General features: G+C 37.4%; 1 protein-coding gene across 1 annotated transcript in view; it reads left to right on the top strand.

Annotated features, from left to right (window-relative positions):
• The first annotated feature begins 6,309 nt into the window (after positions 1 to 6,309).
• PALS1 (protein associated with LIN7 1, MAGUK p55 family member) overlaps positions 6,310 to 26,261 on the top strand; it is a 29,949-nt gene continuing 9,997 nt past the window's right edge. The window contains exons 1-5 of the mRNA XM_088536590.1: positions 6,310 to 6,398; positions 12,312 to 12,825; positions 19,374 to 19,582; positions 24,277 to 24,354; positions 25,642 to 25,788. Coding sequence (XP_088392716.1) covers positions 12,459 to 12,825; positions 19,374 to 19,582; positions 24,277 to 24,354; positions 25,642 to 25,788 — 801 coding nt within the window. The 5' untranslated portion in view covers positions 6,310 to 6,398; positions 12,312 to 12,458. The remainder of the gene's footprint in view (positions 6,399 to 12,311; positions 12,826 to 19,373; positions 19,583 to 24,276; positions 24,355 to 25,641; positions 25,789 to 26,261) is intronic.

The raw sequence follows: 26,261 nt of genomic DNA, 5'->3' as shown, positions 1-26,261 counted from the left end.
GGTTTGCTGAGCAGAAGCAAGGAGACATAACTAGAGTCCTTGATGAAGACACTGCAAATGTGTAATATGACAATATTAAGATCCAGTTGAATTTTCAATAAAAGTTACTATTTCTTAGGGTAACTACACTGAAGACTTGAGAGTAGGTAGCTGTGCTGTCATTGCCACTGTGAAATGTTAGTGTGGCCAAAACCAAGTTTTGAATGCAAAATTTCCTGTTTTTTTCTATGACTTGCAGGGGAGGTGTATCAGGCTTTGTCAAAAATTCTACTTCCATAACCCGTTCAACTTAACTTTCATTGTGTATCTTATATGTGAGTCAGGGAAAGGACAGAGGTAGTTTCCAGGGCAGCATATCAGAATAGTGATATTGGCACTGTGCCCTGTACCCAGTTAGAATTTTTGCTGTCTTGGTTTTGTCATCCTAGTCTTACCCTTTGGCAGTGAATCCTGCTTAAGAAGAAGAAGGAGGTGGTGGTTTAGAGTGATTCAGCTTTCCTAATGGATTGATTATTGAGTGAAAATTTACCTGAATTTCTCCATTCATCAGCTTTTGTTCACACCATTTAGTCTTAGACTCCTTTTTTCATCTTTCATTTGTACCTTTTTATGGAAAAAAAAAAAGTGGATCCATCATCACTCTCTAGAATACTACAATCAGGCTCTAGCTAGTGGTGTTCTCTGGAGCAATAATTTTATGTATCAACACCTGGTTTTGCTGCAGGGCAAGACTGCTGAGGATCTGTGTGGAAGTGAGCCTGTTCAGGGATAAAAGTATTGAGAATGTGTTTTCTGTCAGGATCAGTGGTGAAGACATGATGGTGACTGAGGGGGAGGTAGGGCCTGAGGGTAACAGGGGGAGTAGCACTAAGGCTAACCAGAGGAAGTAGGCCCGAGAGTAAACAGAGGGTAGCACTGAGGGTAAAGAGGAGGTGTACCGATTTACCTTCAGTCCCCCTGTTTACCCTCATTCCTACTCCCCCTGTTTACCCCTGGTGCTTCTCTCCCTCTTTAAACTCGGGCCTACTCCCCCTGTTTACACTATGTGCTGCTCCTCTTGTTTACCCTCGGGTCTACTTTCCTACTAGTTTACAGGGGGAAGTGCTACTGGGGGGGGCATAGGCCCAAGGGCAGACAGGGGGAGTAGGCCTGAGTTTAAAGGCGGGGAGTAGCATTGACTGTAAACAGGGAGAGCAGCACTGAGGGTAAAGAGGGGTGTAGGCCGGAGGGTAAATAAGTTGACTGGGCTTGAGGGTAAAGTAGGGTTAAAAATGCACGTTATAAGTGATAAAATTATCAGCATCTTGTAGAGTATTTAAAGTTTTAGAGGTTACAAAGAAATGCCCTTAATTTGCTTTACATTTCTCCAAAGTTTTTTCAGTATTTTTGTGAAATATTATTGAAAGGAGATAGAATTATTTTGAGTTTTGCAATTGGAAGGAAAACATGGTCCTTGTTTAGGACATCGCCTGCAGTAGTTGAGAGCTGTTGCTGTCCCTACTTCATAGGGAGGTTATTTCTGTCCATACCATCCAGATGTTTGTCCTTATGGTTGATCATGGTTTTCCTTGCAAGCAGGGGCCCACCTAGTGCCTTCACCTCCCTGTTTATTTCTTCTTGTTCTCTTCCCACTGCTTTTTGGTGTTATTTTTCTGTATTCAGCTCTCTCATTCAATCAGTTTATCTCAGAAAGAAAAGAAAGTGTGTAGGCCCATTCCAGAGTACTGCTGTTTGATTCTTCTTGTTTCAATTATTTTTGAATTTTTTAGGTATTCGTAACATTTGTTTTAAGCAGTATTTTGATATGTAGAAGGCACAAAAAGTCAAACTATAAGCAATCTTGACAAGTATTGCCCTGATTATTTACTGAAAGGGAGTAGGGTGAGGGTAAAGAATGATTTGGAGATCTTCAAAACCCACCCGGACGTGACCCTGTGCCATGTGCTCTGAACGTCCCTGTTTGAGCAGGGGTCTTGGACTAGATGATCTCTAGAGGTCCCTTCCAATCTCAACCATTGTGTGATTCTTTGATTCTGCGGATGTTAGCCTCTACGGCAAATTTGGGTAAAGATTTTTTTCTTTGGATAACTTTGCTTCCCAGAGTACTTCAGTATTGGGTAGTGTTACTAATCCTTATCTGTTTAGTCCCTGTATGAGAGGGCAGCATCCAAGAATGTAATTTTGCTGAAGGGACACAAAGCACTCCTTAAACTCTGAAGTTTGTGTTTTTAGCATACATAAAAATATTAATTTAAGAATACCTTATGCCCGGAGTGTTGCCATTCTTTTTTTATTCAGAGGATTAATATGGTAAAACCTGTTAAGGACTCATTTTCTCAAGGCTTTTTTCTTTAACCCAAAGTAGAACTGCCAAATATGCAGCTTACATTCTTAGATAAGCTTAATTATGGGAATTTTGGCTCTTTGGTTTTGAATTTAATAGTGGTTTATGTTCAGTTGGATGGTATCCGCATGTACTTATAAAGATTAAGCTTCTAATAGGTTTGTTCCAAAGGGATCAATACTCTGACTCTTCAGGAATTAAGCTGAGCAGTGATTACTGAAGACACTGCCACCTAAAGTGGCTCTATATTGACTTTGTTTTAAGTTTATCAGCAGGATTATTTTTGTGAACACTGAATTCTTACTTTCTAAATTGGCTTTGGGGGTTTGAGGAGGTTCTGTTTTGTTGTTGTTTTTTGTTTTTAAAGAGATTGAAGCTGTGTTGGTGTAACACACAAACATGTTTACATTGTTGGTATGTAGAACTTGTACAAATGCAATCTCCTGGTATTTAAGGGATTGGGTGTGTAATTGATTCCTCTGAGTATTGCTCAATAACTTTTTTCAAATATACTCTTAATATTTAGTGCCCTTTATGTGTTGGTATACAGCTTGCTTCATTGATGCAGAGAGATCCTGTGTTCCTGACTTGGAGCCATTCTTTCCTTCTTTACATTTTCCCAATCTGAAAATTGCTCAGATCTAACAATGGCACCCAGAGGAAAACTGAGTATAGTTTCTTTGCCCTAGCAAAAGAGATGGGCTATGAAAGTGCTTTTATTCTCGTATATGGTTTATATTGTATGTAATAGTGCTTTTATATTCTTGTGTATGGTTTGTGGAAGTGTTTCTATCGGGGCTTTATCTCAATTTGTCTACTTGTTAAAACTAGGCTCAAGAGTTCGTTTACATTTAGAAGAGGGGGAGAAAAAAAGAACTTTTTCAGAATACAAAAAGCCTCAAATTTTGGCTTTTGTGAAGTCTTCATGCATTTTTTTATTATGAAGTCTAATAATGAAGATTATTTAGAGCCTTTTGTTTCTTACAGTGGAATTTTGCTAATTCTTTCTCTAAAAAATATTTTTACAGGCTTTTCTCATGATCTGCTACTAGGTGGTATAAATTTGTCATCTTGTCATCTTTAGAGCATGGCCAAAAAAAAAGAAACAGGCACGTAATGTAGGTAGTCTTTGTTAGCAAGGTTTCTGTCTGCCTTCGCTGATGCCACATCTAGGCATAGTAACAACACTGAAAGGAGCATCGCAGACAAAACTGCACCATTCAAGGCATGGCTAGCCTGCCCTGCTTGGGACATTTTACAGGAAAAAAGCAAGTAATTTTCCTTAGAAAAGAGAGGAACCTAGGGGTTTGTGGTTATGAAGTGAAAATATTTCCCAGGATAACCTGTGAATTTCATGCAGCAAGTTGTTTGTGATTTTACCCGTTCTGTCACCTTATCTCAGATCAGTGTGGAGATTTAAAAAAAAAAAAAAAAAGTGTTGTGGCATCGCAGACCTGGAGGTCTTAAACATCTTGCATAATTTTCCAGTGCATAACTTGACGATCATAGTAAAAAAAACACTCAGATGAAGTCTTGTTGTTCAGAGTTTGTGGTGCATGTGTGGCTGAGCCCTGGAATATCATTAGCTGTACAGATGTGTATTTTCTGTTCTACACTTCAGAATGTTGATGTTCTGAACTCTGTGTTTTGTCATCAGGAAAAGAATGTCAAAAAAACTTACTTTCTAATTCTTTTTTCAGGTAACTGAGTAATATGCTGACAGGCCTACTAAGGTTAAAGCATTAAAGGCAGCTTACTGTGCTGTCACCCATTCAGATAGCAGTGCCCAAAAAGTTGGACAGACAGTCCTGAGAGGGCAGCCTTGTAATGGAGGGTAGCGCGTGGTCTGTGTTACATAATAGAGACCTTCTGGTGGTCTTTGTGTTTGCAAGGCTCATAGCTCAGTCGTTACAGTTGAACACCTTGGTCCCTCTATCTTGGCTCTTTGAAGATTGATACTTTAGGTAGTTACAAATTTGTAACGTGTTTTTATGAAATTTGGGATAAAATCCTTCAGGGAATATCTGTCTTTGCCTTTTCTTCAAATGATATTTCAGAATGTGATTGCCAGATTCACTAGGTACTAGGGACGAAATTTTTCTTTCTCTGGAGTATTATATATATGACTATATATATATATATAATGTTTTATATATATATATATAGTTTTTGTATGGTGAAGCAGTACCAAGCACTGACATCAAAAATAAGGGTTCAAAAAAAAGGTGGGAGAGGACAGGGATTAGAGTAAGACGAGGGCACAGAAGTCCAGAATGGAATGTATACAAAAAAAAGCTCACTAGAGAGCTAAAATAGCACCAGCACTTTTAATTTTATGGGGAATATGGCCCCAGTTTTAAACAAGAGAAGGCATGTTTACTTTATGGACAATGAAATCTGAAGTCTTAACTGTCTGGGGAAAGGTGATAAGAAATGACCGTCTTGTTATGGTGCTTCTGGCTGTCCTCTGAGATCTGTTAACAGACCCTGGAATTCTAGGAATTTCTTTACTCCTCATTTGTTATGCTCTAAGGATTTCTAAAAACTTGGAGTAAATGCGAAGTCAAGGTAGTTCATTCTTTCTTTCACTGTTCTACAATCTCTTTATTGCAGCTGCTAAAAATCTGTATTTCCTGCTCTCTAAAATACACGCAAACCATACAAAAGTTTCTTGCAGAGCAGAGTTTGATGGTGTTAAAAACATCCTCAAAGCAGTCTATTCAAATGTATGCGTAGTTGTGGCCTATTGCTCTGAACGCCGGAGGATGGTGTGACCAGTTGTAAATACACTTTATTTTGGGGTGCTGGGCTAGTTGATTCTGTAGGCTTCGTCACTTCCACGGGCTGCTCCTTGAAAAGGGTTGTTTCTTGCTTGCTTTTTCCTGTAGCTGCTGTGGAGATTCCCCTCTGCTGTGGGTGGGAACCAGCCCTGAAGAGCTGTTGTAAGTGATCAGAAGGGGTTAAACTAGCTAGGAGTTTGCCAGTGACACAGGACAGCAAAATAGAAACCAAAGGCAAATAATATTTTGTTGGATGTAGAAATGATCTTGGCAGAAGTCTAAGCTTTCTGTCTAGATGCATCTTGATGCCTCCTTCTGGTGTGTTCCTTCTGTCATTGCTGCCCCATTAAACATCTAGTCACCTCAGCTGAAAGTTTTCACCTCTCATGTCTCTATTTGGTGTAAAAATTACAAAGTAAACAATGCAGATGTATAAGATGTATAATAATTAAAACAAAGGCAACTGTCACCATATAAATGAGTGTGTTTACTGTTTATGTTGTCAGTGATTGTTCTTTATTTTGGTTAAACTGGGAAGTATTTTAATTATTAGTGTAACTGAGACAAAAGTTATTTATACCACAGTGGAAGGTCAGAGTTGTTAAGATTGAAGCTCCTTGTTCAGTGGTTTTGCCTGGCCTGCGCTATTGCTTTTAACAGGTTAGTATCTCAGAAGTGAGCTACTTTAATCAAAGATTGTTGCTAAGAGCGCATGCCAGATGTGTGGGTGTTTTTTTTTTTTTTTTTTTTTTTTTTTTTTTTTTTTTTACAGGGATTAAGAATTTAGATAAGATTTAAGTGCTTTTCCCCTTCTCATTTGTGAATGCTATATCTTTTTGAAAAATCACCTGCTTCATTTCTGGATGTTTGGATTTCACTTATTTGAAATGGTATCAGTTTCTGTAGACAAAAGATAGTGAAAAAAGGCTTAATAAAAGTAATGTGCTGTGATGCAACCTGTGTATCTCAAACTCGTTTCACTCACCTGAATTTCTGAGATTTTGAGTCTTTTCAAATGATTGATGTAGAGAAGAGCTACTCCTCTTGCATGCTGCTCTTCAGAGGCTTTGTTGGCATCGTTCCTGCTACTTACAGTGAAGTGCTAGTCACCCAGTGATTGCCCTCCATGCAGCTCCCCCCAGAAAGGTGGTTTTGGACTCCTGGTTTGAGTAATCGTCTCTGCTTCCAGCAGGCTGGAAGAGCGGCTGCCGCTGTCTGGAAACTGCAGGAGAAGTGGCGGAGGGGCCTGAGCGGAGGCATCGCTCACGCATGAGGTAAGTCCTTGGGCGCTGGGCACGAACTCTGTGGGAGCTGACAAAGCCATCACCATGGGGACGGCGGCCTGCTGCCCGGAAAGCTGCTGGAATGCTAAGCTGGAATGCTAAATTGGAGCGCTAAGCTGGGCTCAGCGAGGAGCTCCAGCTGCTGCCCAAGGGGCAGCCCAGGGAGAACATCACCCACGTGCCCCACCGGGCACCTCATCTCCTAGATCACGCACTTGGCAGTGAATCAGTTCTGATAGCAAGAGCAGGGAATAGCAGTTAGAAATCTGGCATTTCCCCTTGAACTTTGAGGCACCAAAACTTGTTTACCCAAGCTCCCAGGCCTGTCGCACTAGATTAACTGAATTTACCTTGCCTCTTCTAGAAACATAGCTAGTAGCCCAGCTTGTGACAAGAAGTTGCAACAATGGCTGAAATGAGCATGAAATGTTATATTAAAGAGAAAATTTAAGTATCTTACTGCAGAAGCACAGGAGCACTGCTTTTTAAAACAGGTTAAAATCCACTCTTGTCTGCCAGATGCACATGAACAGTGTAATTAATGTATACACATACATCGATATAGTATATGACAAGAAACTACAAATGTATCTTGCATATATTTTTACTGCAAAGGTACAATTGCTGAAGAGAGCAATATATTGAATTGATTTGTGCAGCTGTTGGATGATAGGATTTTTATGGTCTTGCTGTTTCACCTTTTTGGCAGGAAATACTTTGTTCATATCTGTTCTCTAACTCATAAATCTTTTCAGGTTGCTAGCAAAGGCAAACTGGCTGGTACTTGAGCTGTGATTCTCTTGATTGCTGTCATTGAATCCACAGACAAGCAGCCTAATAAAACTGAATGCATGTCTTAAAATAGACTACAGTTCTTAAATACAGTTCTTAAATACGCGTGGTACAAAAATGAATTTACGATTTCCCAGTCTTTGCATGTCATCCAGTTGGTTTATGCAGTTTTTGAAAAAGGAATCTAATCCTGCTTTCTGAATTTTCAGTTTCACACATTTCTCTGCACTTTAATGTTCCCAGTTAAGTCTTATTACTCCTAAACAAATACAAGTTAGAAGCCATGCTGAACATTATGCTCTTTTTAAGAGTTTAGGTGTTTTTGTTGTTGATCCACAGATCTCACACTTCGAAGTGAGAATGGAATGTTAAAACCTCTTGGCACACTGAAAGCTCTTTGAAATACATGTTGAACTGAGTTACTGTGCTTGACAGCTTTGCTAATGAGAACTGGTCTGAAATGATTAGAAGTAAGAGTCAGATGGGTATGAAAGGAAACGTTTTCTTCTGATCCTAAGACTATGCTGATGGCATCTAATTAGAAGAAATCATATCAAGTGCTGTAGACTGTGGTAAGAAAAAAAAAGTCACTGTCCTAAATGTATCCCAAAGTTAAGATAGTGGTGTGTGTAGGTTTTTTTGTTTTTGTTTGTGTTTTTTTTTTAAACTGTAGGATTTTTGAAATTAAGTAATGGTACCAAGAAGTCATAGGTCTTGTAACTTTAAACTGTTTTTGAAAACGTTGAAGTTTTCCAGGTACTACGAATTGTTTCAGTTACTTTCTATTAAACTTCCTGTCGGATATCTATCTATTTTTTTTTTTCTCCTGTAAACTCCAGTTCTTAATTCTTATCCACTGGACGTTAATTTTTTTTTCCTGTGAAGATTTATTTGTATGTTGAAGAAACAAACAGATGATGCATTGAAAGCTGGATTTTGTTTTTTTTTTTTTTTTTTTTTTTGATGCTGTGAGCTTTCGTTTATGGCATTGCTAGGAACATTACTTCATGATAGCTTATGATTATGGTATTGCTTTTTGATGACCTAAGTGTTGCTTAGAGGTTTGAAGCAGTAAGTAAAATAACCAGCAGATCCACCAGTAGATAAGCTATTAATAATACATAGTAGGGATCTCTAGCATAGTAATGTCATCATAATTTAGACATTCAGAAGCATCTAGGATGTGATTTAATCAAACTATTTTAATGCACATCATCCTACTCCTACTCTCCTAATTTGTTTCTGAGTTTTTTAATAAACCTCATCTGTTTTAGTATCATCACTCTCAGCTGGTGATAGACTCCTTTGCATTCTGCCTGATGTTAAATATGTATTGCTTCTGCTCATGATGTGTTTACAGATGTAGGTTTGGCTTTCTTAAAGTGAACCAAAATTAATGGCATTCAGTTGGACCTGAGCACTGAAATTCCTTGCAGTCATTAAGAATTTGTCACTTTACTGAGTTCTAAAAAGGGAACTATCAAATCTAATCCTAGTTGTAGCACTGGAAGAATTCTAAACACCATCAAAATATAACACACAACCTCAGCCTCAAGAAAATGTCATTTTTACTCTTTCAAAGCTGCTGAAATAAGACATTTAACTTTACAGGATGTATTTGCTGAAGTAGTTAGGATTGCTGTATGCAGCAGGTTCTGGAAAGCAAGTGAGAACTTAAAACATCTTATAGCACTTGCCTTCTGTCCCTTCCAGTATATCTGTCTTGCACAGTAACATTTATATATGGTTTTTATCTTTGTTCATTGTGTTAAAGACTGCTGGAGAGGTGCTGGAAACCTGGCCTAGGGATCAGTATGAAGAGTAATGCATAGCTTGTGAAGTAGTTTTAGGTGGAATTAGTTGGAATGATAGGAATAGTTAGCAAGACATCAGCCATGGTTCTTTAATTCTGCAGTTTTGAGCTTGCTTTGGAAGTATGGCTTGTTTGCTGATCATAGCTGCTTCACAGAGAACTTTTGGTATGATGCCTGATGATGATCAGGGTAGTTAAAATGCTCAATATCAATAGCTGTGTTTATATGAGCAGTTTGTATGAACCCCTCCTCTGCGAAGGGTAAAGGAGACTTTCACATGTGCTGTCCAGCACCATATTGATCAAACTTGTGGCATGTAGTTGGGCAGAAGACAATCATAAATCATGCTTGTTTAGAAAGATCCAGTTGTTATGTGGCAACACTGATAGTAGCAGTTCAGAGGGGGACACGGAAAGCTGCAATTTAGCCCTATAGACAGACAGATATCTTAATTTTTAAATTGCTTGAGGGCTGTTACAGGGAAGAGCTCTACAGCTGATCTGAAGGTTTCTTCCTTGTGTGCTTATTTGGTTCATTGGAACTGGACAGTAGCATTATTTTCAAGCCTGATGCAGATAAGGGTTTGAGATGTCAGAAGCAGACTTCATAAAGCCAAAGTCTATTATCACAAGTTCTTTGATTACTGGAAGTTATTCCAGCATTCCACACTTGCAACATCCCCCCCCCCCCCTTTTTTTTTTTTTAATAGATTATCATCTAGTTATAGTTGGGAGGAGGTGTTTTGAGGTGGTTGTGTTTGAGAGTTAGTTTTGGTTTGTTTTTGGAACCTCAGATTCCAGACTGTCCAATAGCAATCTTTCATATCATCTTTGGGGGATTCTGAGTATGATTATTTTGTCAACACTACATATTGCTTGCCTTAGACATCTCTCTGGGATACTGAAATCACTTTCTATTTTAAATATCTACAATACTCTCTAAACTTTGATGCCAATTTCCTAAGTATTGCTGTTAATATAGTGTGACTGCAGATAAGTTTGTCAGCTTTAAGTTTATTACTTAACAGACCTAGGTAATTTGGACCTTACTGGAAGTGAGCAACGTGTGTTACAGACCACTTAAATATCTCGGTTACTGTGAAGAATATGCATACTACTTGCATCTTGTAGACATTTACCCTGAAAATATAAGGAGCAATATTACAGTTGTATCAGATTCTGTTTTTTTCCTTGCAGTCTTCAGTGCTTATGCACAGATTAAATGAGTCTAACATTTTTTATTCTATATAAGATATGTCTGTTTTGTTGCATCTTCTGACTTAATGTCAAAACAAACTCTGCTTTAGATACCTAGAACTTATATAGCTAATACTGTAGCTAGTGGCTACATTTGAAAGAGGAAATGTAGCCAATCACACTTAAAATATTTTTGACCAGTTATTAAATTAAAAACTACATTTTTAAGTACAGGTTCTTTCTTTTTACTGACATACTTAGCTTACACATTAATCTTAATTACAATGGCTTCTTCAAAGTCACTTTTTACTCTTTAGGTATCTTTAGACAGTGCTTTTGGCCTAGTGCTGAGTAAGTGAACATCATATCGGTGCTTTTTGCAGTTTTGTTTTACGAGTGAGACTTTCTTTTGTTTAGAAGGATAATTCTGCAGTTGCCTTTACAGAAGGAGTCCCTTTTCTGTAGATCATTTTGCTAAATTGTTGTCTGCCTTTCTCTAAATTTCAGAGACCCCTTTTTCTGCTACAGTGCTTTCTATAAAACCCTTTCCAAATATGTTTGTCTTATGCTTTCTTTAGAACACTTTTTTTTTTTTTTTACTTAGGCAATGTTTGGCAATTGTACAGGTCGCAGTTTGCTATGCAGGTTTTGATGGCTTTTTTGTGTGTATTTTTTTTTTCCCTCTGCACGTGGGAACTGTAAATACTGAAATAATTTTGCATATCAATGCTTTTGGGAAAAACAATTGGGTATCATGTAAAGCGAGGAGAAGAAAGGCAACTTTGACATAGAAATGCTTAAATATTTACTTTGTGGAAAATCTCGGCAAAGGGATCTTTAGTAGTGACTAAATAGAGGGGGAAAATAAAGATGAAATCCGTTATGGTGTTGTATTTATCTGCATACTACTCTTTATTACAATGAAAAACTGTTCTTGCTCAGAATTGCAGACTGGCAAGAACTTGTGTAGGAGTTCTTGTTGCTGCTCCTCTAATACTGTACTATTGATATTTAATTTTCAGCTTAATTACATCTGCAGCCTTCCTTTCTTCCTCCAAATGCAAACATTTTCTTTAAGAAAGGAAAAATGCTTTTTTTTGGTACTTGCTGTATTTCTGTAAAATATAACTGAGGTGTTTATTTCTTTTCAATCAGTAACTAAAAGAAAGGTGTTTAAAAGCTCTTAAAATAGTAAGTGTAGTTGGCAATACTGTGATTATCATGCACAACTGTTTATATTAATTTTACGTCCTTTTAAGTGGATGTATTAGTGGACATATATTTTATTGGAAGTAACGTGTGTCATTGAACGGGTGATAGAGAAGACTAAAAGAAAAGGTCAATGTAGCATAGGACACTTATGCTCTACATGTTGTGTTTAAGGGGTGAGCAGTTGTATTTTGCGGGATATGCGAAACCATAACAGTGTGGAATGCCCCTGCTTGACTCTGAACATTTATTAGTTTTCATTCTAAAATATGTACATGTAGTCACACACATGCACACACAAAGATGTTTTTAGTCTTTTTAATTCTTCTAGTCGATACTTTGCACTTTAATATGTATCTATAAAGCAGCTGCTAACCAGAGCTCTCCAGCTGGTGTCCTAGATCAGTCTGCTGTTAAATGTGGGAAGCGATGTTTGTATGAAGATGCCTCAACTTACGAACAATAAATGCAGACGTTTGTAACTTCTTATAAACAAGATATTCACAAGAAGTTTAAAAGTTACACTCAAGTACTCCTACTTAGTATTTGTAGGATCATAAGCATAGCTCACGTTGTAGCTTTAAGAATGAAAGGATAAATTAAAACAGAGTGGAGATTTTGAGGAAACTGCTGAGTTGCAATTGTTAAGTGAATTTTTTTACTGCTTTGACCTGGAAATTTTAATCGTTAGTTTAATGGAGGAATATTCTAACACTGGCACATGAAGTTTTCCAAGAAATGTTATTAAGATCTGTGTGGGTGTAACTCTACTAAGAACTGTAAGAAGCTCTATGTAAACGTGGAGGGGAAAGTGCCAGTGTTCTTAAAGCTGCAGATCTTACGTGTTTGCTTCTTACTGCACTTAGTAAATTCCTTTGCATATCTTTCACTAGATTTCCTTCCTGGATGTTACTTCAACTGTATTGTGATGGAGGGGAAATGATTTTGAAGTTATAATGGATTTTATATCACATCATAACGAAAACTGGCCTTTTAGCACTATCTGTGTGTGAAGAGAATAAGCATAACTACAAATAACCATGACAACTTCTCATATGAATGGACACATCACAGAAGATTCTGACAGTGAAGCAAAAAATGTGGATCTTGCATGTCCTGAGGAACCTCAAAAGCACAGAGAAATGGCTGTTGATTGCCCTGGGGATTTGGGCTCCAGGATGATGCCCATGCGGCGAAGCGCTCAGCTTGAGCGAATTCGGCAGCAGCAGGAGGACATGAGGCGCAGGCGGGAAGAAGAGGGAAAGAAACAAGAACTGGACCTTACTGCTTCTATGAGGCTTAAGAAACTGGCACAAATCCCTCCTAAAACTGGAATAGATAATCCAATATTTGACACAGAAGAAGGAATTATTTTGGAGAGCCCTCATTGTACTGTGAAGACACTAGGTGGGTAGAATACATTGAGCATATTAATAGAGAAAATACTTAATTGAATATTGATATTATATTAAGCCTCTAAAAAACGTTTTAGCTAATTCTATTCAGATTTGAAATCTTCTCTTTTGCATTGGTTTTCTTTCATTTAGCATCAGGCAGTGTGCCCAGCAACGACAACATATAAAAGATTAATAAATTAATCAGATATCTCCATCCTCTTAGGGTGGGGAAATCTGTGTAAGTACAGTCTATTCCTATTATGTGTTTTGCAGAGCATACCAGAATATGTAATGAATAAACACTTGCTGTCCTTTAAATTCAAGGTGTTCGAGTTTAAGGCTTTCAAGTGAAGCCTGCTGTTGATTTCTTCTCATCTTGGCTGCATTAACAAATGTTGCCTTTTTGCTTAATGTATTGCTATTGATAATGAAGGTAATCTTATCTTGCCTCTTAACATGGAGCTAGAGACATTGCTGAAAATGTTTGAAATAACTTAGTAGTTTTAAGCAAATAGATTCTGAAGTCCTTCATTTTGTAACTTTTACTAAACTTCAGTAGAAAACTGAACCCATTTATAAGCAGAAGTGTTCATCTAAAATGCAGTGGTACTGCAGTGAAAGAGGTGCTGGACTGAGAGTCCAGTTCACTTTTTAAAATCTGTACCTGTTTTAAGATCGACACTGCTTTAAAAGGTGGGCTTTTTGTTTGTTTTAGGGTAGAGATCATACTTAAAATCCTTGTTGTATTCTTTTCTGATGGCTGGTATTTGAGAAGACAGAATGAAAAATAGCTATCAATTTGCTGCTTCTTTGTGTGTCTCTCTCCATATGAACTTCATATGAAGAGATTCTTCATACTGCTCTTACAAATCTCTTTATGATGGATAAATTCTGTACTTAATTTTATGAAGTTACATATTGAGCAAGAAAAGGATGCATGAATTTGTGAAATTCTCTTTATAGAACCCAAAGCAGAAGATGAAAAGAGTGATAGTAGACAGTAGAGGCTACTTCTGCTGGAACCTGCTAAGCCATGATGCCTAACAGTTCTGAAGGCTTGCTAAGCAAGGAATTTCCTGGAATTTGGAGATGTGGTGGAGGGGAAAGCAAGTCGCTTGGAATTAGTGGAATTAGAAAGATGAGGCTAAGTTTCATGGCAGAGATGCTGAGAACTGAGGGGGAGAGCTAGGTGGAAACAAAAATGCCAAGAAGCTAGGCATGAAAGCCATCAGAAAGAAATAGATGGAGTGAGGAGTAAGGGGCTGGCAAGCTTGAGAAGAGTGAGGAGCAGGAGTAGACCAAAGCTCTTCGAACAGGGAAGACCTCAGTGGGAACTGTGGTGAGGAGGAGAGGCGATTTAAAAAAAAAAAAAAAATCTTATCAATGTGGGAAAGAAACAGGAGCAGGTTATGAGGAAAGATGACAGTTTGTCAGAGAAAGCAGAAGCTTTTGTGAAAAGCTGCAAGAGGGTTGAGCAGGAAGAACTGGAGGAAGCAGAAACTGGTGTGAATGGAAACGGATTGAAAAAGGATGTTTGTAGGGGGAAAAGCACAAAATGCTAGAGCCAAGAATTTAGCGGTGTGTGTGGAAGGACATCGATTAGGAAAAGAGCAATGAGGAGAATGTGTTAGAAGATGCCTCTTAAGGCAAAATGATTGTGTTCGCTATGACTAACAACTTATTTTTGTAACCAGAAACTTGGATTCTTGTTATTTTGCTTCAGCACGTGTAAAAACATAGTAGTAAGTTACATGTTAAATTACACCTAAAGCTATTCATTTAAGTGTTCAGATACCATAAAAATGAAAAGAACTAATGATGTCTTTGTCTCTACTCTGAAGTGCAGTAAATGGACCTAAATGTATGCGTGATGATCAAAGTATTGACTAGCTGCTAATAGAATATGATCAGTCCTATAAAATAAGAAGCCATCAACTTTAGGGAATTTAAAAATACAATTAGACTAAATCATAATATAGCTGTGTATGCACTAGACAGCTGAATTAGGGCTTCACTGGCATCTATTTCAATCTAAAAAGCCAAGATGCAGTGCTGAGAGGCATACGAAGGCAATAGTGTTTGACAAGGAAGTAACGCCAAATAAAACTTGGATGAAAACAGACTACATCTAAGAGTAGAAGACAAAAATGTACATGTTAGCAATTAAACCTCCCCCTTTTTTAGTATAAAATAAACAATTTCTGTTCAGCTCTTAATGCTATCAGAAATGGAGTTGTAATTTTGTTTTAAATTTAACAAAATGCTCCTACAGAAACTTGGCACCCTCTAAACCTTTTCTCCGCTACTGTGCATGCTCTTTTGTCAACTTTATGGATTAATCATTTTAACAACTGGTACTTCTGAGTTTAAAAAGATTTGATTCTGAAAGCTATCTTGTTCCTGTTTAGTACTGGAACCAGTGAAGTCAGTTTATAAATACGTATACTTTTTGAAAAGCTGTATATACAGCTTTTAAGATTTGCAAGCTCATGACTGCCTCAAAATAATAACTGTTAGCATGTGAAGCATTTTACTCTTTCTCTCTTTGGTTATACTGGATTTTTGAAGTTTGTTGCTCCTGACTCTTTCTACTTCTGTCAGAGAAAGTTATTGCTCACTTTCACAGATCTCTAAACTTTCTTATGAAAACCCTAAATAATTCTTGACAAGTGTTAGTGAATGATAGTTAGTATGTAAAAGATGTTAAACTACCATTAAGTGATGTTAAAAAAAAAGCTTTGTAGTAATTTTAAATAATCTTTAAAGAGCTTCTAATAAAATATGGGTTAAAATAGGAATGTTGACCTGGTTGTCTTCAGTTTTCAAGTAGTACTGTTTCAAGGGTGCTTTGGCACGTAATTGCCAAGCCTTTAATCTTTTCAGCTTAAAACAGCAATGGGATAGATTAAACAAATTGGATTTTATTTATAAAAATAAATCAGGACACTTAATTAAGACACTCAAATGGCATGTTTATTGTCAAAACAGAACATGTTTTAAACAGCTGACCTAATAGAAATAATTTTCAGACCACCTGGGACATGTCCATATAAGTCACACTTTTTCACATCAGTAGACTTTTCTGTAGGTGTAGAAAATACCTCGGTCTTTTCAGGTTATTCAGCTAATTTAATAAAAACGAGTAACTGACATTTCAAGTAAATGAACCTGTTATTTGTGACTATAATGAAAAACTTCCTTTCTTAGGCAGGTTCCACCCTCCTCCTTTTTGTAATATTTAGTTTTTGGTGTTTTCTATTTACACTTTAAATAAGTACTGTAAATTATTATAAATAACTTATGTATATACATTCTTTAGCACAAAAGCTTAGCCCTGTCAGTCAAACAGCATATGGAACATTATATGCTAGTGTTAGCATATGCTGATATGGTCCACAAACAACTTGGAATTAATATATTGATGGTGATATATAATGAAGCCAGTTCTCTTATTTGCTGTTCAGAACTTTTTTGTTTAAAGTGCCAGAAAACACTGCTTCCTTTTCCTCCTTTGCCTGTAGCCTGCTAAATTGTGACCGTGCCCTCCCCTGCAGTGATGTGTCTTCTCCCTCGCCAGACTTTTGATTAATACAGATATTAGAGCACTCGGTCCCGTTCCATGCCATTTCATAGCTTAATGGGAAATGACTGCAACGTGTCCTGTAAATGAAGACTTTGTAAAACAAAATAGTTGATGGCTGATTGATCAGGGATATAAAGTGGACTGCGTCTGCAAAAGAGCCCTCACTTTTTTTCTGTGAGTAAATGCAGATGTTAAGCCATTTACTGAACTTTTCTCCTCTCCCTTTCCCTTTTCAATAGGAAGTATGGGGGTTGTATTGGTACCTGGTGTTTATTAAAAAGATAAGTAAACGTACCTAACTCTCAATTTAATCTGATTTAGAAGGTAAAAATACAAACCCAGCGAATACGCATGCTTTAAGGGTGTGTTCTATTTTTTTAATCGAACAAGTAACTTTAGGAATGAGTGTCTGTCTGTGGGAATATTTAATTTCACTCCATCCAAGCGTTGTTTTTCTTTTAAAACCTTGATTGAAGGAAGGGTCTTTGCTCTTATTTTGTCTGTGTGTGCAGCATCAGTTTGTATAGGGTTTTACATTCAGCATAGATGAAGATTTACTGTAGAGGGGCACTAAATGGGGAGGAGTGGTTTGTGTAGTAAAGGCAAGAAAAAGAAGCAGCAAAGTGCTGAAGAGATACCTGTAGAGGCATCTAGAAAGTTGATGGACATCCAAGCTTCTGTGTCATGTATATTTTATCTTATGTAGAATTAGAAAGAAATCTGTGCTTATTTATATATCCATATATATGTATTTCAATTCTCAGATATATGCTTCAGGCAAAATTGAAAAATCTTTTTTTTAATTACATATAGGGAGTAGAAGTAGTCAGATTCTCCGCTAATGTTTCACTGTTCTTTGAAACTGCTCACAATAACAAATACCAGAATTTGGTGCTTCTTGTTTTTCTGGACAGGTATTTGTGCAAATCTAATGCACAGTAGCCTCTGACTTTTATCCACTATGTTTCTTTTTGTTTACTTTTTTGTATGTTTTGTTCTTAATGCTTGAAAATAGTACATGTCCCCACTCTGAGGAGAAACAGTTCCTGAGTTGCTTTGGTAATCTGCATGCCCTACTATGCAAGACACTTAGCAGGTGACAACATCCTATTTAGTTAAGAGTCTTGTAGACTGTTCTTCACTCTTCTCTCCAAACTTAGTCTGCCATCACTGCGTGGCGCAAGTACATTTTGCTCACTCTTTCCTAAAGTAGAGTTTTCATCACACAGTCGTGGCAGACACTGAGCTTAATTCCCACGTTCCTAGTTGTACTGCACTTCCCTTCCAGAATGTCGCCCACAGCCTGCGCCTGAGTTTCAGTGCAGCTTCTGCCCTGCCTTTTTCCTTGTTGGTGACAGGGAGGAGCCTTTGACCCGTGCTGGGGAGGAATAGCTCAACTATGTGTGGAATGGTTTGGGGTGTGCTCCTTTAATTGTCCTGCAGTGCAAAAGGCAACAGCAGTAGCTCTACTGGATTGTTGCTCTCCTTCCCTTAATTATGCAGAAGGCTGACCTGCTAACTTAAAAGGAAAACATTTATATAAATATGTTTTATCTGAAATTTAAAATATTTAACTTTGTTAAAATGTGCTGTTAGGCTTGTGCCATTTGATTGGCCAGTCCTAATCTTGTGCTCAATAGGCTTGAGTCTTGCCTTAGGTTAGGTATACTGATGAGTTTGGGTTAAAAATGGGCAAATGAAGCTCCTTGAGAAAATGTCGCTATGCTCGAGGTTCATATCTATTGCAGTTTAAATCAGCTGACATCTTGATGGCATTCCACTTTTAATAAATATTACTTAGCTCGTAATGGGGAGGTGGAGATGGCTGCTGGAACTGAGAAGTGATTCTCAGAGCTGATACTTGATACCAATTAGTGAGACTGACTTCAAAATCAACTGAAAGTTTTAAAATTTGGAATTATTTTCTCTGTTCATTTTTAAAGATTGCCTGGATTCATAATTCTCGTTGATTTGAAGCTACTGAAATAAGATTGCTGAAAAACCTCTCTTGTCTGAGTGGTTCTGTTGGGAAAATTTGAGTTTTGGACAATGTGTGAGGCTACATACATTATTTTTGTTCAAAGTATTCATTAGTTTTGTTTGGTCTACTTGGGGATTTTTTTTAACCTCTATTTGTACAGAGGGTATACATATGCTTCATATTCCTTGTTTTAGATAGCTTGTCAAGCTTTTAATGTTAAGAAGTGACATAATTTGCAGAAAATTCTTGTTGGATTTAAAGCTAAATTAGCCAACAATCTTTAAAAAGCACTCCCAAAGCATTGAATTATCTTCTGAAATTGAGTGTTGTGTATATGTGGTATTCCACAAAAATGTAGAAACCAGTTATTGAAATATTTTTAATGTTTTATGGTCCAAGTAGAACTAATAACGTAATAAGACACGTACTTTCTTCTGATATAGAGGACTTCCACAACTCTGATCATAGAGATTTTTCTTTCATCTTTACCTTTTTTATTTTAAATGTGATAAGATTGTTCATAACTTGACATTTAAAAGTTGAGTATAGTTTACTTGCCAAACACTGGGTAAGCTACAGGTAAGCTATAGATAGTTGGAACATAAGGTAAATAAACATGGGAAGGTATATTTGCAGTAGCACTCTTTGTGAATATATTGTGCATCAAGAGTAGTTCAGTGGTTATTTTCACATTGCAAAATTCATCCCTCTTTCACAGTTAGTTATACATTGCTGTGATAAGGAACTTAACTTTAAATGGTGTCAGCTATTTATTTCTTCTGCTTACACTAACTTGTGCTCTTTGTTTTGATTCTGATCCTGTTCTACTAATGAAATTCAGGACGATAACAGATAACTAATGAATCTGTATGCATCATTGCTGATTTAAAAACTAAACAGGGGGAAAAATGGTATAAATATTATTATGAACATTGTGTAGCTATTAGCCTTTGTGAACTGTTACCTTATTTGTATTTTGTTGTTTTCTACCTAGAAGTGGAAGAACTGTTAACTTCTCTTAAGCATATCCAGCATATTTTGGTAGACCCTCAGAGCCAAGAGGATATTTCTCTCATTTTACAACTTGTTCAAAATACTGATTTTCAGAATGCATTTAAGATACACAATGCTGTTACAGTGCACATGAACAAAGCCAGCCCTCCATATCCTCTTATCTCCAATGCCCAAGAACTAGCACAAGAGGTATGTACAGTATGTATCTCTGTGATATATTTGAAAGCTATTATCATAGCTGTTGAAGTATTTACTTGTCAAGCTTGTGTGAATTACTGCACGTTACATATAAAATGGATTATACTAGTCACTGATTGCTGTATCTGTTTTTTCTCCAGACTTCCAAATAATAACCAGAGAAATATTTTGGGGATAAGAATTTCCTTTATAGTGTAGGTAGATCTGTAGTATGTAAAAGGCACTGTGTTTACATACAGGAAAGAAGAGCAGTTACTCGTAGCACTTCTTGTCCACTTCACAACTGACTTAGAGTTCACTGTGGGCATTCCTCTGAGTAAGCCATGGTTCCTAAATTGGAAGGACTCTCTGAAAATACAGCTGTACTGGAAACAAGCATTTTGCTTTAAAGTGCACACTGGATCACTTAGAACTTTATTTCAATATTTTGATCACTGCTGTGATGGTCAAAATAGATTTAATTTTGTGGTCTGACGAAAGACTGCTTTCTTTAAGCCAGATAAATCTTTTAGAAATCACTAAAATATACATCTGGAGTTAATCTTTCCTATGAGATGTTAATGGAAAAAAAGTTCAAAAAGTTAACTGCTTTCATTGAGCCTTACTCGCTTTTGAATATGGTTGAACAACCGCTGTGGCTCTATAAGCAGGAGCGAGTAGCTGTTTCCAGGGACCTTGTCAGATGGGAGCTGTTGTGAGGAGTTTGAGCTCTCTCTGCTCTCCCTAGTTGCAGGTAGACCCTGCCACTTTAAAGGAGCCTGCAAGGCGTTTGCTCTGTGCTTGTGCCTGGTGGCAGTAGGGCTCCCTACCTTCCATCCTCTATGGCCAAAGGCATGTATGACAATAAATTGAGACTACGCCTCCATGCACGTGCATGTTTGTTAACTTTAACTTTACCAGTATCATCCGAAGCATCTCACGATGTAGCTTTTAGCGAAAGCAGGCCCAGAGGCTGGGTAAGTGCGCTGGCAGTTAGTGCACAGTGAACCAGACTCAACTACGTAGAACTGGCTCAGGTGAGGGTATCGAAGCCAGTGTGCAGGCGTTCTGCAGCTGCGGTGAGGCCCAGCGGTTATCTTCTCTTTGGAATCTGCCTTCCTCATCACGTTGGCCTGCTTTGGGGCTTTATTCTGATAGAAGCCACTGTTGGAATTCCATTTAAATATAGGGCTTTGTGGGTCTATGTATTACTAAATCTGCTTTCCTTCATGGGTATGATGTCTTCTTTTTCATTGCTTAAGGGGAAGCTTCCAAGAAGAAAACATGCCTTCCAGCTCTATATTATTCTTGTAAGGCCAGATCATCTGTTGATTTCTATAGTGTAATATAGCAAAGTGTTATTAGTGTAAAAAATTGAGGTCTGTTTTCAGAGTTTCATATTCATTCCTGCTGTCTTTCATAGCCCTCAGTTTCCATTTAAAAACAAACGAAAAAACCCACTCTTGTAGGTTTTTTGTTTGTTTTAGCTAGATTCCTAAATACTAAAATCAGAAGGTAGCATAAAGCTAATTCTGCATCTTTTGATAGCCCTCCATGAAGAAATACTTCCCTATAATCCAAACTTGTTTTAAACCTATTGAATTCTGTCCCCCCACACCCCGCGAAGGCTATAGCGTAAAAGGCAGACATATTCTTGCGGTCTTTCTGATTTCACCTTCCTCATCCCACTCTTGCTGTTTGGCCTTGAGATTTCTAAAAAGGCAATATGTTGAATACTCGCGTTCCCTATTCAGATGTATCTTCTGAATTCTCGGTAATTCAGCTTTTGATGTATGTAACCTACTTATATTTTGCAGCATCCTGAAATGGTTTCCTTGGAAATTTAGGACAAATTGATTGACAGAATTGTCTTGAGTTACTTTCCTGCATCCCATCCCATTTCTCCTGGCATTGTCTCAACAGGAGATCTTAGGCTCTTTTTTTTCAGATTATTTCTTCTTTTAGGAAAGGCTTCTCCTTTTATTATGGTAGCAAGATGGACAGAAATTATTTTTGACTAAGAAAGTTGTTTTTTTTCCTCTGGGCAAGTCTCTGTAGCTTGCATGTCTAGCTATTTTTTCCCAATCACGGGAAAAAGTGATGTGGGGAAGCAGCTTTTTTGTTTATTATTGCTGAATGTAGGCATGAGTTGCTCCCCCAGAGAGTGGTTGGGTCGGATACTGTCCGTTTTAACAAACGTAGGCAATTAAATTAGAACATTACTTTTGAGAGGAAGCTTGTAAGAGTGCTAAACTCACTAGAATGCATATGTGTATCTTGTTTAATGATTTTACAATCATATACAGGTAAAGAACAACATGATTTTTGCAGTTGCCAGGTTCTAAACAGTCAATACTTTCTCATGCCTCCAAATTGTGGTTTGTATAATGAAGTCATACTAATGGCTTCTTTGAAACTGGTTTGAAGTAAAATTAATGTAATAAGACCTAGACGACAGGCTTAAGTAATTACTTTTACCACACACTCAATGTGGACTGCCTGTGCCATTAGCTTAGTGTGTCAGCATGTAGTGTCCGGAGTCAGCTGGAATTCTGCTTTCTTCATCCACCAGAACTTGTGGATTTTGTTACTGCCAATGACAAAAGGAGTCTGATATGCTGCAATGTGAATGTAATGCTGTGTGTGGACTGCAGCTTTTTTAGCTCTGTAACAAAAAAATGTAATAAGTAAATAGTACGCTTAATTCACCCTTTCTGCTTTTTAACAGAAAGATATTAAAGGTTTGAATAACGTAATTTTACTGAGCAGAAACTTGACTTGAATAACAGATCCTTGCTGCGAATGACTGTTTGAGCCAGGTTGCTAGGCATGGAAAAATAAAGAATGAGAAGATGCGGCTCCTGGTGGTGCATTCGTAAGAAAAATCCCACTGGTTTTAGCAGTGACTGCTAGAAACTTGGAAGTAGAAAGATACCAGGAGGAGTAAGCTAGGGACCTCAGTGGCTTGTTGTAATTGCTTGCCTTTATTTCAGGCCATTTCCCACGTGCATCATGTAGCAGCTACGAAAATGTTGTTCTTAAAATAGCATTCTATTCTACCATTCTTCGTGGTTCTTCTGCAAAGTAATTTTTTTGTTTCCTATATATAACTACAAAGTTTTAATAGATTTGATTCCGAGAGATTTAACAGCAAATGTGAGTGCTCTGACCCAAATCTGCAAAATGCCTTGCTTACGGAAAGACATTTTCTTCTGTTCCAAGTTTCTTTCATAATAGGTTTTTCTGTAAAAGTCCATCAAAATTTGCTTAAGCAAGGCTTTAAAACTACTTCTTGGGGCTTCTCCGTGAAAATACTGTAAAGTCTCTTTAAAGAGAGAGACCTTAAATAAACCTCTTTCAAGCTCTTCTGTACAGAAGAGTTCTGTTAAACAGTGAGGAAGAGTTGCTTTTAGGGAAACAGAGCACTCTGAAGGATATATCTGCCAAAGGACATCCCAATGTCATCTTGCTGCTTATAGAAGCTGTTCATTCAGTGACTTCTCATGGAGTTTCAAAGTATCTTTGCTCTGTTTTCAGTACTGTAGTCTGGTAGCATCCCAGAGAGGTTTTAGTATTTCTACAGATGAGTTTTATCAGGGTAGAGGCTCTTGAAATCTTTTGACTTTAATATAGCCCACAAAAATATAATTAGTTTTTCTCTTCCTGAATCTGTCACATGGCCTCATGTTTAAGAGATTTAGTTATATATAAAAATGATTTCCGTCTTATAAAAGGCTCTGGTATGTATAATCTATTTCTGTTGCCTCTGGATCCATTAGTGTTTTTGCATGTGTATGCATTTGGTGCAAATTAGATCTATAAGGATAAGGGCTATGAAAAGTCAATCTTGCCTTTGCATATACCTCACTTCCCTGCTTTACAACTGGATTCTCTGCTTTTGGTCTTCTCTTAAAGTGTGCTGGGATTTTCTGCTATTTGAGAGAGATGCTGGCAGGGCATCTTTTGTAACAGAATGAGAATGCAAATCATTTTTTGGCACCTGGAGTTGCTTAAGCACAAGACAATCCATTTATTAACATGGATTATTTTAGAAACAGCCAGAGAAACCTGGTTTCCTGCGGTCCTGGTATTTTGGCGTCATGCTGTGAGGCAGGGGGCTTGGCATGGGTGGTAGGAACCTGTCTGGAAATCTTTCACTTTTGCTGTTGGTAGCTTATCTTTACCCAAACTCTTACCGTCTTTTAGGCAGAAAGAAGTCTAGCCGCACTAGTGAGTAATTAGGCTAAAACCTGGCATATGCAAATAGACTTCACTGTGACTGATTTCACTCTCTACTTTATACAGAGGTGTTTTTTTTATATCTTTTTGCCATATCTTTTGTAATAGCTAAGCTCTGTGTTAGTCTCTGCAGTTGACAAATCTGCATGAAATCTTGGATACCGGTTTTTTACTCTGTAGAGAATTACTGAGACAAGACATGCTCGAGTCGTTCTGTAGTCGTCTCATTGCATGTGCATCGGATTAAGTTTAATGAGCCGGGATAACAATTACATGGGCATCCTTTTACTGTGTAAAATGAATAACTGCAATTAGGACTTTGTACTTGGCCTGTGGGGGTCTTTTGGATTTGCTTCTGGGAGTGGTTTGTTTTTTAGGTTTTTTGGATTATTTGGATGGGGTTTTGTGATTTTGTTTGTTTTGTTTGCTTGATAGAGTAAGGGCTTTATGACCTATTTTCTCCTTAGGTGCAGAGTGTTTTGAAACCCAGTCACCACAAAGATGGGCAGGAGCTTAATGCTTTGCTGAATGCCCCTCACATGCAGGTAAAGCAGCAGGAGATGTTTTATTTATTAGATATGTTTCTTAATGTTCTCTTCAGTCTATTTTATATTTTTGCAAATATCTTGGGCCAGTTTGGGAGAAGATCCTGTTCTTAATCTCTGGCAAAGCTTGAATATTCCTCTAGGGTGAGAAGTTTTTAATGTCTTACAACTAATGGAAAGTTGTACTAACATGTAGTATATGATTGTATTCAGCCCCTGCTATAATTTATAGTCACAACTGAGTAATTTTAATGTGAACAAGTTCCCATTAGGTCATTGGGGTTGGGATGATACATCAGCTGCTTTGCAACAACTACTTATATATGTTTTCTTTTTTTCCTTTAGTGAAAACTGTTTCACACTTGGCATTAAGGTGCACAAAGGAAATTTTGTCCTGTGGGCAAAGTGTAAATTCCTAAGTTATTTTTTCTACAATAACTTTTTATGTCGTTTACATAGTTTACATAGTAAGACAATTTCCTAGTTTTTTGATTGTATTTCTTTTTTCTTACATAGGAATCTTTAAGCACAGTCACAGTTGTGTTTATTTTTATATTTTCTGCAATCTTGAAGCAAACTTTGGCATGCGTGTATAGTAGATACTACATGTCCCAAAGAATTTGCAGTCTGAGAGTTGCCAAGTAATCTCTTGCTTTGCTTCAGTGCTTCATTTTGAAACCCTTTGAGCACCATATTTTGAACAAGTTCTGTATTATGGGAGTCAAAGTTTTGCCTAAGTATTGCAAGAACTTTGGAAATTTGGGGTTGTTTCTAAAATTAAATCCGAAGTTTTGGTGGAGTTATAATTGCAGCTTCATGTACCTGCAGTTATAATAAAAGTCAACTTGTTCAGATGCTTTTGGTTCCTTTCTCCCTGGCTTTGCAGAATGGTACAAGTGGGTGTGTGATTTCTGTAGGTTTGAAAGGTACATCTCATATGAGCAGACATTGCATTATTCTGCAGGCTTATTGTTTTACAGCGATGTTTTCAAAGATACCTCAGGTCTTTTGTGATAACAGTAAAACTTCAGTAAATTAATAGTTAAAATTATGGCCTGCAGCTCTAGAAGTGATTGGATTCTGCAGCTATATACAGTATGGAACTCTGATAACGTGTTTAAAATTATAGCTGTATACAAATGCATAATTGTGATAAATTTTGAGTCACTTTGCAATTTTCTGTAACCTGCAAAGATTTATGTAGCTATAGAATTTCACTGAACGTTGTACCATTTTTATATAGATACAAAATTTTTTTTCAACTGAACTGCTTTTGTTTGACACTAGGCGCTCTTACTGGCTCATGATAAGGTTGCAGAGCAAGAAATGCAACCAGAGCCAGTAACAGACGAGAAGATTTATGAGAATGTTGGCCTGTATGGAGGGGAGACGGTTAAAATAGTTCGGATTGAGAAAGCTCGAGATATTCCACTGGTATGTATTAATACTCAGAATTGTATGCGAAACAGGCAAGTGCTTGTCCTTTGCAGATTGCAATGAAAACTTTCATTTGAATGTGGAGGCAATGTTTAACTCATAAACCTTCCCCCCCCACTCCTGCAATGAGAAATGTTTCTAGATAATTAACTTCTATGTACTTTGATATCAGCACTTGACATAATACCGTTTATAGTCCATGCAACTGTTATGAATATGAGTTTGGATGGGACTTCTTGATTGAAGACAATGTCCAAGTTCTGCTGAAGTGGAGTTTGTATCCTTGTGACAGCTGCTGAAGACTTTTTAACAGCTCTTTCCTTTTTCGTTTTTTGTCTTTCAAACAAGTGGTTATTTTCTGTAGAAAAACTGCTTAAAATAGAATTTTGCATGCAACACATGCAAACAGGTGGGTTGGGTTTTTTTGGTTGTTTTCTTACCTAATGATTAAGTACAGCATTAGGTATATG

This window comes from Tinamus guttatus, unplaced genomic scaffold, assembly GCF_059628265.1.
Source record: "Tinamus guttatus ecotype Peru unplaced genomic scaffold, ASM5962826v1 Tinamus_guttatus_pri_ptg000676l, whole genome shotgun sequence".
In the NCBI taxonomy this organism is placed as follows: Eukaryota; Metazoa; Chordata; class Aves; order Tinamiformes; family Tinamidae; genus Tinamus; species Tinamus guttatus.
This window is presented reverse-complemented; position numbering and strand designations above follow the sequence as displayed.